This window comes from Crinia signifera, chromosome 3, assembly GCF_055691185.1.
Source record: "Crinia signifera chromosome 3, ASM5569118v1, whole genome shotgun sequence".
Lineage (NCBI taxonomy): Eukaryota > Metazoa > Chordata > Amphibia > Anura > Myobatrachidae > Crinia > Crinia signifera.
In genome coordinates this window covers 75,253,054-75,272,758 of record NC_139219.1, presented here as the reverse complement: position 1 = coordinate 75,272,758, position 19,705 = coordinate 75,253,054, and the positions used below count along the sequence as shown (strand labels likewise).

Below are 19,705 nucleotides of genomic sequence, written 5' to 3'. Positions count from 1 at the left end.
TAGTGTCAGTACTTAAAGGGACCATCCCAATGTTATCTAGAGAAAGGGAATGTACAGAATCGCAACCTGTAACATAGGGTTAGTGTGTAACTATGATTTGTAAATGTCACAAACTTACCTTTATCTTTTTAGTGGCTTCGATAAAATATATGGCATACTTGTTATGTTCCTCCATGCCAGTGCCAATTGTTAAGATATTTGGGTCAAAAATGATGTCATTGGGATTAAAATTCAGTTTACTGACCAAGAGGTTATAGGCCCGTGTGCAGATGTTGATCTTTGTCTCTGTATCTGTGGCCTGTGGTAATAGAAATTCCCATTAAATGGTGATTACTGTATATACTTTGTTTTAAGCAGTGAGTGTACTTCCTTTCAGGAGATAGCACCAGAACACTGAGGGTATGCCAGTGAGGGCATATTAAACACAGTAAATATCAAGTTGAAAATGCTGAAAGGATATAAATACTGTGGGGTAAATGTAATAAGCCGGCCATGCAGGAGTATCAGAGAATGGCTGTATTTTTAAAGCAGCAATCATTTACTAGGTAAAACCAGGTTGGTTGCGTCTTGTAAATGATTGGCGCTTTAAAAATGTGTACAATATCCCACACCTGCAGCTTCCCGCACCCTGTTACATTTACCCCACTAGGTAAAAGAAGACATGTTTTGCATATGAATTGGACCAAGATAGCAATAGGACAAAACCCTTAAGATTGTAAGCGCCTTAGATCAGGCCCCTCTTCCCTCCTGTAATCACAACCCTCTCCTCTCGCACTTTAACTACAGCTCTATCTCCAACTCAGTGACTGCCTATACTCGCATGCCCTCTCCTACTCGGTGACTGCCTATACTCGCATGCTCTCTCCTACTCGGTGACTGCCTATACTCGCATGCTCTCTCCTACTCGGTGACTGCATATACTTGCATGCTCTCTCCTACTCGGTGACTGTCTATACTCGCATGCTCTCTCCTACTCAGTGACTGTCTATACTCGCATGCTTTCTTCTACTCAGTGACTGCCTATACTCGCATGCTCTCTTCTACTCGGTGACTGCCTATACTCGCATGCTCTCTCCTACTCGGTGACTGCCTATACTCGCATGCTCTCTCCTACTCGGTGACTGCCTATACTCGCATGCTCTTTCCTACTCGGTGACTGCCTATACTCGCATGCTCTTTCCTACTCGGTGACTGCCTATACTCGCATGCTCTCTCCTACTCGGTGACTGCCTATACTCGCATGCTCTCTCCTACTCGGTGACTGCCTATACTCGCATGCGCTCTCCTACACGGTGACTGCCTATACTCGCATGCTCTCTCCTACTCAGTGACTGTCTATACTCGCATGCTCTCTCCTACTCGGTGACTGCCTATACTCACATGCTCTCTCCTACTCGGTGACTGCCTATACTCGCATGCTCTCTCCTACTCAGTGACTGTCTATACTCGCATGCTCTCTCCTACTCGGTGACTGCCTATACTCGCATGCTCTCTCCTACTCGGTGACTGCCTATACTTGCATGCTCTTTCCTACTCGGTGACTGCCTATACTCGCATGCTCTCTCCGACTCGGTGACTGCCCACACAAAGAAGCATTATGGAAGGCATCTATAGAATGCAGAGACCTGACCTGGGATGGTAATAAATTATTCCTTTATAAAGACTACTCGGCAGAGTTAACTAAAGCTAGAAAAGCCTTCCCCCATATGTTCCCACCTTATAGAAAATGGCAAGAAATATGCATTGTTATACCCATAACGGCTGCACATATCCGATAGCAATTCCCATATTGACTTGCCAATGCTGGTGATGCCCAGGCTTATTTAACTCTAAGTGTCAAGTGAATTTGTCAAAATAGGTGTGAAAATTGCCAAGCAAATCCCCTCTCTCAGCTACACTGTATCCTCCCTTCTTCCCTCATAGTACCCCCTGACCTTCCCACACTTCCAACTGGGTTCGGCTGAAAAAGTACCCTGTAAAGTCTGCTCCTGTGATCGGGTCACATAAGGGTGCAGATAGTTGCAATTGTTATGTGGCCACAGGGGGTAAGCTGATAGCATCTCTAAATAGCTGATAAAGAGAATCTCTGTGGTGTGGCAGGTAGGTCCAGGTGCCCCTGAGGGGGGAACATTCAATTATTTAAGGGTGCCAAAATGTAATTATATCTTGCCCCTAACCAAAAAGATTGTGGTGCCCCTGTACACCACCTATATTTAATGTTATAATATCATTCTGTGTAAAGAATGACAACTTGCATTCAAATGCAATAAAATTGAGAACTAAAAAAAAAAAAAAACCCTTCATGTCAAAACAATGTATTCCTGGCCAGCTGAATAAAGCTAGCATGCACACGCTGTTGGCTCTAGGTTTTTGGTATACATTTTACAGATGTCAATGTATGCTAAGCCCAATTTGTCCCAAACTTATAATATAAATTGCGCACTTTGGAAATCACTTTGCTACTGCATGCCTGATTAGGGTATCAGACCCAGAACTGTAAACCACGCTTATTTGTGTATTCCATATTATTTCTGATTAAAAATCTCTCTCTACTTAGCATCTGTACCATCAGTTATATGAAAGCACCGTTAGTTCTACATTTTATTTATCCTGGTTGCTTTCTAGATCCTGTCTTATCAAGCTATACGTTTCTACCCTTTTTGGAGTCCTCCACTGAGCCAAATGGGTAGCGTCTCTATCCTATCTATATGATAATAGTGGTCTTAGAGGGGCACAGTCAGGTCTGAACTTAATCGAATTGAAGACCTTGAACTTGTGGTCACCGCTCCCTAACTAACCTGATCCAGCTTCAGCAATTTTGCAAGTGGGAAATGGCCAATATTGTTCAATTTCTGTTTTAAAAGGTAATAGACATATCCAAAAAAGTTACAGACTGTACTAGCCTCTAGAAGTGGCTTGTTGACTGTGAGAATGAAGGCCATTTAAAACCAAACATAAACGTTAAAGGAAACCTATACTATGAGAAGAATAGAAAAAAAATGATACTACAACCAACAAACTTACCTGTCCCACTTCATCAAAAGCCATGATAACTACTGCAGCTCCAAACTGCTTTATCTTTTTGGCTTTTGCCAGAAAGTCTTCTTCTCCCTCTTTCAGACTGATACTGTTCACTATGCACTTCCCCTGGCAGCACTTCAGCCCAGCCTCAATCACCTTAAAGTTGGAGGAGTCAATACACAGCGGTACCTGTGGAAGGAGATTTGCGATCACAATCTTTAGGACTGATCTCTACTTAACACAATCTACAGAAGTAGTTCTTATGTTTTGGGATTTTTTTTCAAAGACACCAACATGAATGACGTCTCCTATAGGATAAGAAAACTGCACTCATTGAGAGGTATGTCCAAAGAATATTATTCTGCAAAATACATTAAAATAATTTGGGCAGCGCTTACTAAACTTCCAAGAAAAGTGTCAACTCTACTTAATGTTGTATAGCATATATTTCAACATGAAACCTGTGTAGGTCTATTGACAGACGATAGTGATTTTGACCTAAAATGAAGTCAAAACTAAATATTGGGACTCGGTAACCATTTAAAAAAAGTCACAAAACCCCAAATTACCAGTAATTTCATTGGATGTAACCAGATGGAAAGAAGGAATTCCTGGTGAGGACAGTATGCTAAATGCCAGAATTTGATGCATTTAGTACACTCTTTATTGGGTGATTTATGATAACGTTTAATATAACCAAAAAAATGCTATAAAGATATCTAAAAATTAAATAAACACATCTCCCATGAGGAAAGACACCAACACATTGACCATACAACTTGGCACAATCCTATACTTTCCAATGTCCATTGGGGTTCCCTAGCAGAACGGGCGACTATGGAACCAGCCATTAAAGATGCTGACCCTGCTGATCTCTAACTATGAAGCATAGCCTAGGGTTCCTTGTCTTGCAAATATGAAACTGGTTATTAATTAACATCATGTAACTAAAATTGCTGTATACAGTATTCAAACGGAATCTGTGGTGTTTCTAAAGCAGAAGGTACTCATATGTTAACAAGGCAAGGCATTAATTTGGCATCCACTCAATTGGTATCAGAGTTGCTGGCCTAGTGGCACCCACCCTAATGGCAGGACCACCTTTGCCCAAAACCTGATACCCTCTCCTCAATGCAAGCAAACTTGCTGACTGGTCAGGCGATGGCAGCGGCCCAAACCATGGTACAGTATGTACCCCTCTAGCTGCCCCTAGTTATGGCCATGGGTATATAGGTGCTGTGGGGAAGCTATAGCCTGGTCCTATTTTACATCAGCATGTATCACTGGCTGCAGGAAAATGGGCTGCAGCAGCATTATAGGCATGCTTTGTCCACAGGACACTGTTTTACACACACACACACACACACACACACACACACACACTCACTCACTCACTCAACATGGGGCATTGCCACTACATTATTACAAACATACATACACACTTGAGCTATCTCTCACCCTCGTCAAATTCGTCCACACTTTACTTAATTTGAGCTGCATCTGGTGACATAACACGGTATTCTGCTGTGTACACTGACTGCCTGCCAATTTCCCCACCTTACTGCTGCAAAGACCATGCAACAGTACCAGGGTGACTGTAAATGCCTCTTCTGCCGGGAGCCTGCAATCTGCTGCTGCTCCCCGACAAAAGTAGGTGGCATGTGGCGGTGCAAAGTAGGATGGGTCAGGGCTTTTATAGTAGTTTGGGGGCACCCTGGGTGCCCTGAACAGGAAAGGCAGACTAACTGATGTGACTGCAGGGCTGAAAGAGAGCAGACCAAACATGCTTGTTCACAGAGAGAAAAATAGATGCACAATAGGGAAAGAGCTGTTGTTGCAGCCACACCCCCTCAAATCTTGTGCACTGGACACATACTAAAATATATGGGCAGCCACATGCCTATGGTGCAAGATTTCCATTAGATTTTACATTGTAATGGATGAAATGAATGTAATGCACATAATCAGTCACTACATTTTGGCATATAAAGTCAAATTGGATTTGTTTTACTAAATTTTCAAATAGTATAAGAAAGAAAGTAGTCCCCGCAAAACAAAGCATGCAATTAATTTACAGACTTAGGGTGATATTTAATGTCGGGTCACGACTGTCCCGTTCTCAGTCTGTTTGACCGAGATTTTGCAGGCGAGATTCAATGTCACGCCTGCCGTGGGTCGAGAAGGGGGCATGGCCGCAAGAAGTGGCCAGGATTCAGCGAGCTGCGGCCGGGAGCTTGACAAGCTCCCGGCCATTCTCGGCAGAACGAGCCTGACTGCTTGTAAAGTTGGGCTCGTTCTGCCGAGATCCCCTGTTTAATGCTGTCTGGGAAGACAGCATTGAATAAGGCCCCGCAGCCATATCCCCCGTCGGGATTGGCTGCGGGAGATTGAATACCCCCTTAAATTTCGGACAATATGTTTCACACGCATTAATTATGGGATACTTGTGTTTATGTTGTATTTTTTGCTATTATGTAAAATTAAAATAAGCGCTTTTATAAAAAAATATTAGCAAACAGAGCACAGTATGGCTTACCTTAGCAATATCTGGTTCAGATGCAATGAAATTGCAAAATCTGGTCATGGCCCTTGGGCCATCCAGCATCCCCTCATCCATGTTGATGTCCAGAATTTGTGCTCCCATCTCTACTTGTGCTTTTGCTACGGTCAAAGCTTCCTGTAAAAAGTAAACCAAAATTAGGCTGACCACACATTCGCTAATCTCTGGACTGGAGACATATAGTAAGCAAAAGAAGAACACATGCAGGTGGCCAAAACAAACATATCTGGCATATCAGTGACCAGTCACAGCGACCAGATCACAAACTGAGAAATAAATTGTACTCACAAACAGCAGTCTAAACTATTAATATAAACAGGTTTTACTTCCACTAATCACCCTTCCTTGACAGAAACTTGAGAATAACCCTACGCATGCCATTTAGCTATTGTCAGATATAATCTAGAAATCTGCCTTCATCAACAAGACGCTGCTCATTTTTGAGGCTCTAACCTTACAGAAGGTTCCCACCTGTAACTACTGTGAAGTTGTGTCTTAGTTTTGCACACCCTGTATGGGACCTCGTTCATCTACCTTACAAGGCTGTACCTTATATGTTCTAGGTTGCATGTAGCTGCTCTCCTGTGCAGATCTCATTTAGGAGTATTTTCAATGTTTTTTTGTGACAGTGAGCAGTGCTGACTACTCGCTGTCACAGCTCGCATGGTTAGTATTCAAATGACCTCCCCGCACAAGCCGTTTCCACATAGCTGGGTTTTTACAGCGACGTGGGAATGGCATGTGCAGCTGCCAGAACAGCGAGGCACGCGGCTAAATGCGGCAGGCTCCCTGCATTAGCCAGGAACCTCGCTGTTTGTTCGAATCCTCGCTGTCATCTGATAGCGAGGGTTCCCCTGGAATATTGAATATGGTGAGCAGCTGGCGCGGAGGTTAAACGTCGAGGGTCGCTTGTTTTTGGCGATCCCCGCCGTTTGATCCCCTTGCTGGCCGCATTGAATACTGCCCTCAAGGCTCCACGGATAAAGATAATGAGTGCACCCATGTTTCAGCAATTACAAATAAATATAATCAGGATTTACAGTAATACTTTACTTAGTTGAAAAACTTTTTTTTTTTGTACAATAAAGCTGGATATACACTATAAGATTACCTTTTCAATCTGACTGTTTGGAATTAAAATCTGGTAATGACAATTGACCGTTGCTTCCAAACGTAGAAAACAGACAAAAATGGTCACACAAATTGGTTAAATCAATACTTTATGAGCAAATTACTTTTTGTCCATTTTTCAGCTTTTGGGAGAAAATGGGTGATTGTTCCCAGACATAACCAGATTTTCACTGCAACCAGCCAGATGGGAAATATAATCTCATACAGTGTGTATTCAGTTTCAGGCAACAAAGCTCACAAAGGAAAGGCCTTTGATGCCATATTTACTAAATTAGGTAGATTGAAATAGTAGCAAACAATGTTAATAGCTGTTGCAACAGTAAACCCTTTTAATACCCCTTTTACACAGACACACCTCATAATTTCCAGATGTGATAAGTTTGGCAAACATTCTGGACCCTGCTACATTGCATCTTTCTCCGATGTTTACAAAATTAGTGTACGGTCCTATTCTAAATGGTTCCAAGCCTGTAGAAGAAAGAGATCAATTAAAAAAATATATATTTTTATTGTTTATTACCAGTTATTTATGCAGCCGAAACGAAAATGGGCCAGGGGTACGACTGTCGGGAGAGATCAACAGTAGTCACCGGCAATTCAATACTCCCCTAAGTGTTGTTGATAGGTCAGTGCACCATGTAATGCCATGCTTGCTTTGCGATGCTTTTGTGAGAAACCTTAAAAGGAACAATGATAGGAACAGGGAGCAAAGCGACAAGCCTTGGTCCCATCCCGCAGATAAATAATTACACTTACCGCTTTCACATTGCAAATGCCGTGTTACATTTCAGATTTGGACACGGGGTTGCTTGACCAAGGTTACTCGTTTATACTGCCCAGCAAACCAGGTAAAACCTCTTTTTTAACCTGGGTCGAAATGCCAGGTTGCTAGACCCGGGTTTTTCCTTTTGGCGCTTTCCCACAGCACAGAGACCCAGGTCGATGCAGCAAAAACTTGAGTCGGGCCCGGGTTATTTGAGCGATGTGAAACGGGTATTCACAAGCATCAAACAGCATGTAGTTATGGTTTGTATGCATTTATGTTTCAGGCACAACATTAAACACACTACAGCAGAAAGTATGAATTACACAAAAATGACATAGGGTTTAGATTATACCAAATCAGGCCTCTACCTACCAGCCAGTAACATATATCCATCACCCACAGATGCAGGAGGAATTCTCGGTTTGTAGTGTTTCACAGCTTCAGCAATTTCCCTATGGTACAGAATGACAGCTCATTTTCACCTTAAGAGAAGGTAGAACAAAATGGCGCATTTGTCCCCCCCCCCCCCCAAAAAAAAACACCCCTCTCTCCCTCTGTAAAAATACCTGATGTGCGCGGGTGTAGTTCCACAGCACCCACCAACTATATTCACCATGCCATCCATTGCAAAGTCCTGCAGAGGAGAAAATGATGAGAAAAAAGGATTAATGGTCAAATCATTCTCTTTTGGAGAGACACAAAGTCAAACCAGGTTTCCTTTGAATGTCGACATTGTATGAAAAATGAAAAGCCATGATTCAAATGTTGACAGTCAGAATGGCTACATGAACAGTAGGTCGATATGTTCATAATGTTGACATTTAACATGTTGATACCAGAGTGGCGACATACAGTACAGTGTTTTGCATATTTTAGCCTAATCTTAATAAGAATACAAATATGTACTGTCAACATTTCAGCGTCAACCTTTTAGATGCCAGCAGTTATTACTTTTTGACCTTAAGGGCATGTCGACATTCTTACCAAATAACTTTTTAGGTACATATTAGCACACAGTAAAAGCAAAGGACCAGATTCCTAATGGAAAATGGTGTTTAAGATGCCAAATCATGTACAACACATCTATATGGTTTCTTTAGAATTCTGGGTACTTGTGTACTAGCACGGCACCCACGATATTAGGTCGCACGACATATAATCGCATCGCATGGCAAACACCCAATGCACTGCGATGCGATTTTAAATTGTATAAGCCCCCTATACGAAGTTTAATTGTATAAGCACCCTAATTGGGGCTTACAATGTTAAATGCACCCCCAAGCCACCCCCACTATGAACGCCAACCCGAAGCGTGGCGAGCGCAGGCGGTATGCGTCCTACGACCTTTTCATACCCCCACTATCCACGTCGGCTTGGAGTTGATCTTATATAGTGTGGCGAGCGCAGCGAGCCACCTAGCCCAAAGCGTGGCGAGCGCAGCGAGCCCCGCGAGGGGTCGCGTATTACTTTACATGTATTCCGAGTCCGCTCGCCACGCTTCGAGCTCAGTGGCTCGCTGCGCTCGCCACACTATATAAAATCAACTCCACTCCGACGTGGATAGTGGGGGTATGAAAAGGTCGTAGGATGCGTACCGCTGCCCCTCGCCGTGCTTCGGGTTGGCGTTGATAGTTGGGGTGCCGTTGGGGGTGCTTTTAACATTGTAAGCACCCAACACGTTTAATTAAGTTATAGGGCCTTTTTTAACATGGGAAATCCCTTTAGGGTGCTTATACAATTTTAAATCGCATACCATTGTATATGCAATAGAATGGCATACAATGCGATGGTATACAATTTGAAATTGTATAACATCGGCTGCCATCGCGTAACATCGCATCGCATGACTTATGGTCTGCGATGCGATGGGCGCCGTGTTAGTACACAAGTACTGAGTTCTGACATTAGTAGTATAGCTGCTACTGAGGCAGACAAAACCCTGATGCTGGACAATAACTGTAATGGCAGATTACATGTAAGCATACAGCAGGAGGAATCATTCCCAGTTTGGAAGAGCTTCGTAACACTCCAATATACCAACTACATTTAAAAAGAAAAAACGGTACTTGTGTAGTATCACGGCTCCCACGATGGGCTGCGATGGCATTTTTCACATAAATCATTGACATGTGTTAAAATCATGTTAAATGCACCCCAATGGTCATTTGTTACTGTACCACCCCCACTATGAACGTCAACCCGAAGCGTGGCGAGCGCAGCGAGCCCGCGAGGGGCGGCGGTACGCGTCCTATGACCTTTTCATACCCCCACTATCCACGTCGGCATGGAGTTGAGCATAGAAAGTGTGGCGAGCGTAGCGAGCCACTTAGCCCTAAGCGTGGCGAGCGGACACGGATAGCTGTGAATCCCGCGAGGGGACACGGATACCTATGAAGGTATCCGCATCCGCTCGCCACGCTTCGGGCTGGGTGGCTCGCTGCGCTCGCCACACTTTCTATTCTCAACTCCACGCCGACGTGGATAGTGGGGATATGAAAATGTCGTAGGACGCGTACCGCCGCCCCTCGCGGGAACGCCACGCTTCGGGTTGGCGTTGATAGTGGGGGTGGTACAGTGTGAAAAAAGACATTTGGGGTGCATTTAACATGTTTGCTAATAATTTAAATGCATTTGGATGCATTTGTGATCAAAATCGCATGCCATCGCATAGCATCGCATGGCATGCGATGCGAGGGCATGCGATTTTTACAACAAATGCATAAAAAACCCGGAAAAATCGCATCGCATCGCATGCCACTACATATGGCATGCGATGGGAGCCGTGATAGTATACAAGTACCGAAAAAACTGTGCTCCTCTGAAGAGAATTAAATTAGTTTCATCACTCCTTTACTACCACCAATGTATTTGGGCTGAACAGAACACAGCAGAATGTTGAGCAGAGCATTACCTTAATGTGCTTAGCAGTCACTTCTGGCGTTTCATCATAATCGCCGAACGTGTTGGGCAGACCTAAATTATATTGGAAAGTTCAATTTATTTAAAATTCTTCAAAGAGAAACTTCAAACATATAATTCAAACTTTCTATTGGTCTTCCCAAGCTTCTCCCTCTTTCCTCACAAACCCTCTGTCGCATATTATACAACATGTATCAGCAAATACCACTTATCAATCATTCTTCATAGCAATCTATCAACAATTGATAAAAATTTGTTGTGGATGATAATACTCATTGCATATGATATAAGGTGTGTAAGTCAAGCAGCTCCCAACAGTCATTTTTCAAACACATGGAATTTAGGAGCCGATTGGCTGTAGCACCACTCATCAAATGCAACAAGCTTTATGCCTCATTGATAAATGAGCCCCCAAACATCTTCTTTACCTAGTCAAGGGAATTTCTTGCACCTAATGCACCATTCCCACTGCATCATTCGCTGGGGCAATTTAAGAGGTGACTGGAAGGTGCTTGGCGGTTTCAGGCTCTGTCATGGCTGCCTGCTGGCTCACTGCTGCATTGGCTGTTCACCCCTGTCTCTGCCCTGCAAGGTTTGTGTGGCAATTGGTACATACCTGGTTTTACTTGCGGAGTTCTCAGCCTTATTTGTTATACTGGATGAAGATCTCTAAACAGGGGATTTTATCGTGTTGTTAGCCTTACTGGGAAGATGCAGAGTACAGGAATGTTTTGCCCCTGCCTTCCATGTATTGGATGGTCCTCTATGCCTTTTCAATCTATATTCACTGCGAAGTCCCCTTGAGTTGTAGAGTCTTGTTCCCATGCTGACCTCTAGTGGTGGCTCTGTGTTACTACCGAAGCAATCATAAACCGCACCAAGCAAAAGCTTGTTTGCAAGATACTCTATAACCATTCTTTTAGTAATACTTACAAGTACCTGCTTATGCACCTGGTGACCAGTACTCCCAACTGTGCCTCATTGAGACCATGGCCAGTTTCTTAGGTATGCCTTTCCTGTGCTCTGACCGTGTGGAAGTCCTTACCTGATGGCTGTGTGTATTTGTATTTGAGGTTCTTGGGTTTTTTCTTCTCAGGTTGAGGGACAGCACCATTTATTTTTTAAATGTTTCAGAGATTAAGACATTTGTTTGGCTTGGCAACGTGCCCAGACTTCATTTGTAGCTGAAAAAGTGGGGGTGTTCAACTTACCCATTCACTTCACTTGGCCCATATAGTTAAAATGTCTTGGCCACCCTACCTGAAGCAGTGGGCCCTAATTGAAATCAGTCTGCCCAGGTTCTATATCGGTACTCCACAGGGTTAAGGGTCCCCACATACGGTGCATTTTGGGCTTGCGATGCGTCTCCCACAGACATCACATTGCAAAGTCCAAAAAGTATGTGCAGCACGTACTTCTTGGACTTGATTGCATCACATCTAGTTCAAAAATGCTTTGGCATATCACATGCGTTTTGTACTAGATGCGATGCGATCTAGTCTCAAACGCACGGTGCGTGTATTGGCAGCTTAAATATCCATGAATTTAGCATCCTACTCTTGGCCTGGAGTATCCCCACATAATTTTCTAACACATAACCCCTATTTCATACCGGTTCCCCCTCTAACATCGATTTCCACCCTTGTCTAGTCCAGTATGTCTAAACTCAAAGGCTGGAATCCTTTACAGACATCCAAAGAAAATTTGCACCTAAAACTCTGGCAATTTATCAACTCGACTTCCCTCCAGATATTAGTATAAATATACTTTCTTGGTGTTCTAGGTGTCTTACCACTCTCCATTTCAAGTTTCCGAGAGTCTCTAATCAGGCTCTGGGAGCCACTACATATTTGGTGGCAATGCTCTGCCCTGATTGAACTGGAATGGTTCACAGGGTCTCACAGACATCACTGGGATTGCGCTCTATTTTATTTCGGAGTTCTGCCTATTAAATCATATGCAAATACACCTCGAACAATTTAAGAAATCCTTAATTTAACATCTTATGAACACCACAAAACCCTGTCTTTGGAGATCTCTTGTTGCCAATCTCTTGGTGATTCAAAAAGGTCAGCTTTTAAATGACCGTGAAAGATTACATTTTCTGAATCAGTGAATAGTACACACTTCAATGCCACCTGGTATGACTGGTTAAGATTCAAGGTGTTGGCTGAATATGTGGCCTTCCTGCAACCCCTCCTGATGTAGGACCTCTACGTTAACTCTCCTATGAATGTTCTGACTTAACTACCCCCACAAATACATCTTGGAGTCGCTTTTTTTTTACTTCCCATTTTCCTGCAACTATTTTGCAAAACTGTGAATCACGACCACTAATGTATGGGGTGTAATAAAAAAAAGAACTTCAAATAATTCTTATGTGGGGTACACACCAGGATGACCCGCTCACCATGCATGATGCGAGCGGTTCGTCAGTGTTTCTTCCGACCCACTCACGATGACGCGGGGGGCACGACCCGCACCCGGGAGTATGGTTGTTTCCAGATCCTACCTGCTGCAGTTAGGATCTGAATAACGACAGACCGACCCGCGGGACCACGCATCGGATCGGTATCGGTCCACAGCAGGACAGAAAAGGGCCCAATCACCACACAATCCACATCCAATCGGTCGGAATTGGATCTAGATTGATGGGATCGGACCCTTGTTGTCCTGGTGTGTACCCAGCATTACACAAGCTGCAGATATGTCAGCATACTGTATGTAGAACACATCATTTTGTCAACTAGAAGAGTCACCTCTGTATGACCCTTAGGAGAACCACAGCATTCCATCAGAAACTACAGAAGGGTTTCAGTAACAAATCACGCTGGACAGCCTACCTGCATTTGGATAACAGATAACATATGATGTTGTGCATTTTCCAATGGCTTCAATGAAAGGTCTCATTTCAACGGCACCCAAAGCACAGTTTAAGCCAATGCTTAAGAGAAAAAAAAAAGGAGGTCATGGTGATGGTAATCATTTGGTCACATTACACATATTACATATATACAGATACCTGCATAATTAATGATATTACCAGTATATCCAAGACTTTTATACAAAAACCAGCCTCAATGCTTTTAGTGACTAGAAAAGCAAGACTGCGTGTGTATGTCAATATGATGAAAGTATAAATAATATGGATGTGTTCTCCTATGCATGGCACCTACACACATCCTCTTATCCATGAATTATACATGGAGGAATGGCATGCATCTCGGTAAAGCTACGAAACACTGCATACCGAAACATCTATCTATGAGGACACATCTGTATGTCATCCCTCAGATGCAGTACCCTGGACATAGGACGCGTGGCAGAGATGGGGGATGTAATAGCCTTCATGGCAAAAGGCAGACATCTGCAGTATTCCTGCGAATCTGCCTGACATTTTAAAGTGACAATAACCTAAAAAGCTAAACAAACCTGGTCAGACCCTCTGTACTGTACGCAACTGTGCTCTAGGGGACAGTGCATTTTATTTTTTTGTGTTCTATGGCGGATAGTGTAAATAATAGTTGTTGTTTTTTCCATGTGGTGACTAATTGTGTGTGTGTTGCTCTGTTTTGTTGCCATATATGCTTTCATGCCTATTTTTAATACATAAACTATGCATTCTCTATTATATTCATGATGTGTCCTTTACGACAATATGCAACATTGCACAACCCATGTCATTAGAAATTTTTTAAAACAAAAGTAAAAGTTAAAATGGCAAAATAGGGTATTTTCTGGTCAATTTGAATAACAGGTGCCTCTATGTGGCCAAAGTTTTAATTGCTGTAGTATATAAAGAAGTCAGAAAGTATAAGAGGGGCAGTATAATTCCGGAGGGGCTAGTCAGCTCTTTAAAAACAATTACATAATAGTAGAAATAATTGGTTTTAGATAGAGACCATGCATTTTTATCTTAATATGTCTGGCAAATATATACTTTCTTCTAATGATTTAATAACACACACACACACATTGTTTCTAGCTTAGATGCGACTGTCAGCTGCAGTATGTTGCATATAAAGCCCAACATATAAAAATTATCTGCTTACCACAATGGCTCAGTATGGGACAAACTAATCACAAACGCCTCCCCTGTTTGTCCAGAAAGGGTTCGTCCACTTTTGTCTACAATGGTCCCTGAAATCTAAAATTAAAATAAATAAAAAAAGGATAATCACCAGTTGCAATTACCACTCTGCACTCTCGATACAGTAGGTAGATATGCCGGGTACCATTCACGGTCTTATAACTCCGTTTTATTAGAAAATCTGGCCTAAAACTACCTCATATTTTCACTCAGGTCCTAAAACTAGATAAAGAGCCAAACCAAACAAATAAGACAACATTTTTTAGACATTGTTGGGGGGGGGGGGGGGGGGTCAGCAGCTACCTGCTCGCTGATTCGGGTCCAACGTATCATTTTCCTCAATTAAAAAAAAAAAGAGCACAATTTTTTTGGGTCTTATTTGTTTCACTTGATTCTCTTTATCTACTTTCAGGACTTATATGAAAATCTGTGCTAGTTTTAGCCCAAATTTCATCAGAAATACCGATAATTCGGAAAGGTTTGCAAACTTTTAAGCACCGCTGTATACAGCATGAGCACTACTTCCAGTTCAATAAATGACACGAATGCGCATATGTTTACCTATATACAGTAATGAGAAAAAACCAAGCTGAAATGACTATTTACTACATGGCTGGTCAAGCTCTGGCTCTCCAGCTGTTGTGAAACTACAAGTCCCAGTATATGATCCCACCAATCAGCTTTTGCGCATGCTGGGACTTGCAGTTTCACAACAGCTTCAAAGCCACAGATTGTCCAGGCCTGTTCTAGTAAACCGGGCTTCTGAACTCCAGAAATAAACTTGTTCTTTAGTTTCCTAGTAGAGAAAAGCAGAAAGGGACAAACAGAGACCACGGCCCTCGCCTCCAGCCACACCACACTGGATAGGCCTAATCTATCTTATATAAAAAGGGGGAGACATGGTAAACAACTGCATAGAACATTCCTGGGGCATCTGTTAGAGTAAAACTAAAGGGTGTGGTTTAGGGTTCCGACAGTTGGGATCCCGACAGTCATTAGCCTGACGTCGGGATCCCGGCTGCCCGGACTCAGACAGCATGGTGAGCACAACAAAGCCTCTTGCGGGCACGGTGACTTGCTACGCTCGCCACCTATTCTATTCTCCCTTTTTGGGGGTCATGGACCCCCACGAGGGAAAATAGCGGGTGGCCATCGGGCACCTGTCTGTCGGCATTTTGACAGTTGGGATCCCGACGGCGGGTAAATGACTGTCGGGATCCCGACCGGCACCCAAAACTAAATGAGGTACATGAAGGTGATGTATTTGTAAAAATATTATTTAAACAGGATAAAAGTTATATATTTCCTCTTCCTTCCAAATGTACAATTGTAAAATGTAGCCATGGATGGAAGTTTTTTAACTGCACGCTGGGGCGGATTGGTGCATTGGGGTACCATGTCCGCTGCTGCTGTCTGGGACTGAGAGGAGAGGCAGCTGCAAATCCATGACCCCGCACTCTGCAAAGCCTGCACTCTGGGGATGGAAGGAAAAAGGGTTTAGGCACTAGCAGGGGACTAAGGATAATGTTATAGGGGGAGGTTAGCGTCAGTGGGTCATTACGTTATGGTGATAAATGGCAGGATCCATTTAATGTCCCAGCTGTGTGTAAGGGACAGGTACCCTAAAGTGTAGGTTCAAGGTGTCCGTATTACTCACAAATATGGGTCTAGGCTTGTATTCCTCTTCAAACAGTTGCTGGATAGCAAACAGAGCTGCCTGTTAAAATAAAAGAATATTCTTTGTGCACATGCAGTTTGCCAGTCTGTAGTAAGATAAGCACTCACTTATGCAATATTAATGCTGCAGACATAATATTGTACGTGCATGCACTCAGTTACACATATCCACGCACAATATACCCAATATGAAGATACAGTAGATTCATGTAAAAATACTGTTGTTGTAAATTTGTACAAAGTTGTTTTCGGCCCTAAATTCAGTTATTAGAATGAATTATTTTTTTACGGAGCCCATACACCGTGCGATGTGCAATGTGCGTTTCGAAGTAGATTGCATCTAGTTCAAAATGCATGCGATGTGCTAAAGCAGAGTGTGTTTTGAACTAGATGTGATTCTATCTAGTTCAAAAAGTACGTGCAGCACATACTTTCTGTGCTTTGCGATGTGCTGCGCATCCCCTGTCAAAGCAACATCGCTGTGTGTGTGTGTGCACCTTAACACTTTCGGTATACACAAAAAAACAGGACACAGTAAACTTCACATGAACCGATTGTAGAACACACAATTAATTTTTTTTTTGGCTTAATTTCGACCAAAGCGTTTGACTTGTTTTTTATATTTTATGATTAATCTTTGAGGTCTGGGCTTCCTGTGCAGTGGACAGGTGTGATCTGGAAAAGCACTGTATGGTGAAGCAGTCTCTTAGCGGAGCGATACTTTACGGATAACGAGATGGGCATTAAACGTCAGCTCCAGCAATGTTCTCTTTGGTGGTGATTTTAGACCAGAATATAAAACCTTGAGTACCACAGCAAAATGATAAACAGGCCCCTGTATCGGCCTAGTGGCTGGGGATACCAAGTCAACAAAAGGCCAGCAGATTTTGGTTGTCTTATCCTAGAGTAAATCTAGTAATATGAGAGCACATACTTAAGGCGAAATAAATGCCCTATATGTAGAGAAGTAGGACAGTATAGATTTTTACTGCTCACTGATTAAACCAAGGAATCATATACTACTATTCGGTTGTATACACTAGATTATCTCAGTGACACACATGTGCACATCACCAAGGACTTTGGAACTAAATCGATAAAGCCGGTAACCTTTGAATGACAGCACTCAGTTGATAGTGTAACAAGACAGATAAAATGAAACAGGATGGCTTTTATATACCAAACATAATGGTGGTTTTATGTTGGGTCATTTCCTGCCATAGGGGAGCTTACAGCAGAATGTCTCCACAAAAGGCATTCACACACGCATACTGTGCATAATAATTCCCTAAGCTAATTATCCAACCAGTAAAACACAATCATGCTTATCTGTGCATATCACAGTCTTAATTCTAGGATCAAAAAAGTTACGATTTTCTGAGAATTTGTGCCACAGTTGTTTGCTCGCTGCCTCACAGAACTAACATTGGGTTCAAAGTCTGTCAAGAAACAATCTGTGTGTAGATTCTCCCCGTTTTTGCATTGGTTTCCTCCCACAATCCAAAAACATAGTGGTAGGCGATTTTTCTTCTAAGCTACAGCTGTTGTGCAAATCTAGAGCTCAATGTGCACAATAAGGTACATATAGTACTTTTTCTACTAGTGCTTATCTTACAGGATGGTGTACTTCGAGCCCAATCAGGGAGCCTGTACTAAGCTAAAGGATTTTTCATCAAATTCATGCAATTCTGATATCGTAGAGCTTTAATATCATTGTGCTGGGTTTTTTTTTTTGCATGGGTATTGCCACATCTCTGAGGTTCATTTATTTAACAAGGATAAAGAGAATATAATTTTCCTCTCTTCACTCCAATAGGTCCTTATTAGGGGTGCATACACACAAGACGATATTTTAGAGAATATGCACGATAATGACCATTCCAAACAACATCTTCATGTCTAGTGTGTGCGCACTGTGCCACTATCCCATGCGTGGTCAGCGACATCCTCCAGAGGACATACAGTAGTTGTTTGTGAGTTGCACACAATCAGAGCAGCCAGGAAGCATTCGCTCCCGGCCTCCCAGCCTGCAGTCAGACAGAGGCCCTTATTCTGGTTGGTGCGGCCAGAGCCGCACACGGTGCTCTGGCCGCACAAACCAATCCCCGCCCACGAGACGGATCGCCACGGCCGTCCGTACACGGACGGCTGGCGATCCGCATGAAAATGGTGGGGCGTACGCCTCCACCATGGTGGGAGCTGCCCCCTGCATTCGATGGTCGTCGACCATCGAAGGCAGGGCCGCACGCCACAGCAGCTCCCGCAAGCTGAGACCACACGGACAATCGTCCGTGTGTTAGCTTGTATGGGGGCTGAGAGCTGACATCCGGCGACGTCAGCTTTCCGCCCCCATCAGTGGCGTCATACCCTCATTAGCATGCATACGCCCCGCGTTTGCATGGGAACGCCCATGAAACGCGGGGCGTATACATAGGGAAATGAGGGTATGAAGCCCCTCACGCCCCTATACGCCCCCTTTGCGGCAGACGAAATACGTCTGCGGCGAATGGGGCTGCACATGCGCAGATTGACCTCTGCGCATGTGCAGACTAAAAACATCGGCGGTACGGCCGCACGCGGGCCGTACCGCACGATGCAGAATAAGGGGGAGTGAAAGCTTGTCATCTTGCTGACAGATGGTTGGCTGCAGCTGTCCAGCAATAAGACTGTGGACAGCCATTCACTGACTATATGAAAGCTTAACTATGTGGAGAGACAGCATGGGCCCGCATGTGGTGTAAAGGCCCCCATACACTATGAGATTTATCTGACCTTTAAAATTGCATCTGATTTCCCTTGAACTTCCCCGGCAACTTCCCAGGAGGCCTACATCCAATTTGACACTTGATGTGCCATTTTTTACATCCAATTTGTGTCAGATAAAACACATGTGATCCTTGATTGATGTCCTTTCCTTTCAGGATTCCTGTTACTGCTGATCTATGGAGGGCGAACCGCTCTCTGAATGTCCTTATAGTTTGGCCCACGTACATGTAGGTGGGCCAAACTATAAGGACATTCAGAGAGCGGTTCGCCCTCCATAGATCAGCAGTAACAGGAATCCTGAAAGGAAAGGACATCAATCAACTGGTCGCTAAGCACTTTAAAGCATGTGGACACACTTTATCAGAAATGCGTTGTATGATCATCGACCATGTCCCCCCCCCTGACACGGGGAGGAGACAGGCAAAAAATCCTGAACCAACGCGAATCAGAATGGATTTTTAAATTAAATACCATGGCGCCTGTAGGACTAAATGAAAAGATCTCTTGGAATGTTTTTATATAACATATGAAACTGCACAACATGGTCAATTTCTATCCCTTGTCTTTTCTTCTGAGTAGGCAATTGCAAGTGTCAGTGTATTTAGCTACAATGTATACAGTGTGATCTTTGGGGGTTTTACGATAGGAAAAACATCCCATATACGTGAGCTTATGAATTACAGCTTAAAAAAGCCACTTTATGTATTAAGATATTATGTCTCCAAGTTCCATTATTGTCTAGAGCACAATATAGTAATAGTAGCCACATAGGAGT

The 19,705-nt window shown here is 43.3% G+C and overlaps 1 protein-coding gene across 1 annotated transcript in view; it reads right to left on the bottom strand.

Annotated features, from left to right (window-relative positions):
* Window positions 1-19,705, bottom strand: part of MTR (5-methyltetrahydrofolate-homocysteine methyltransferase) — a 61,249-nt gene that overhangs the window by 27,052 nt on the left and 14,492 nt on the right. The window contains exons 7-16 of the mRNA XM_083176030.1: window positions 16,145-16,204; window positions 14,450-14,544; window positions 13,241-13,341; window positions 10,390-10,451; window positions 8,045-8,112; window positions 7,851-7,930; window positions 7,068-7,180; window positions 5,558-5,698; window positions 3,025-3,210; window positions 119-298 (exon numbers count right to left, since the gene is read on the bottom strand). Of these exons, the coding sequence (XP_083032156.1) occupies window positions 119-298; window positions 3,025-3,210; window positions 5,558-5,698; window positions 7,068-7,180; window positions 7,851-7,930; window positions 8,045-8,112; window positions 10,390-10,451; window positions 13,241-13,341; window positions 14,450-14,544; window positions 16,145-16,204 (1,086 nt within the window). The remainder of the gene's footprint in view (window positions 1-118; window positions 299-3,024; window positions 3,211-5,557; window positions 5,699-7,067; window positions 7,181-7,850; window positions 7,931-8,044; window positions 8,113-10,389; window positions 10,452-13,240; window positions 13,342-14,449; window positions 14,545-16,144; window positions 16,205-19,705) is intronic.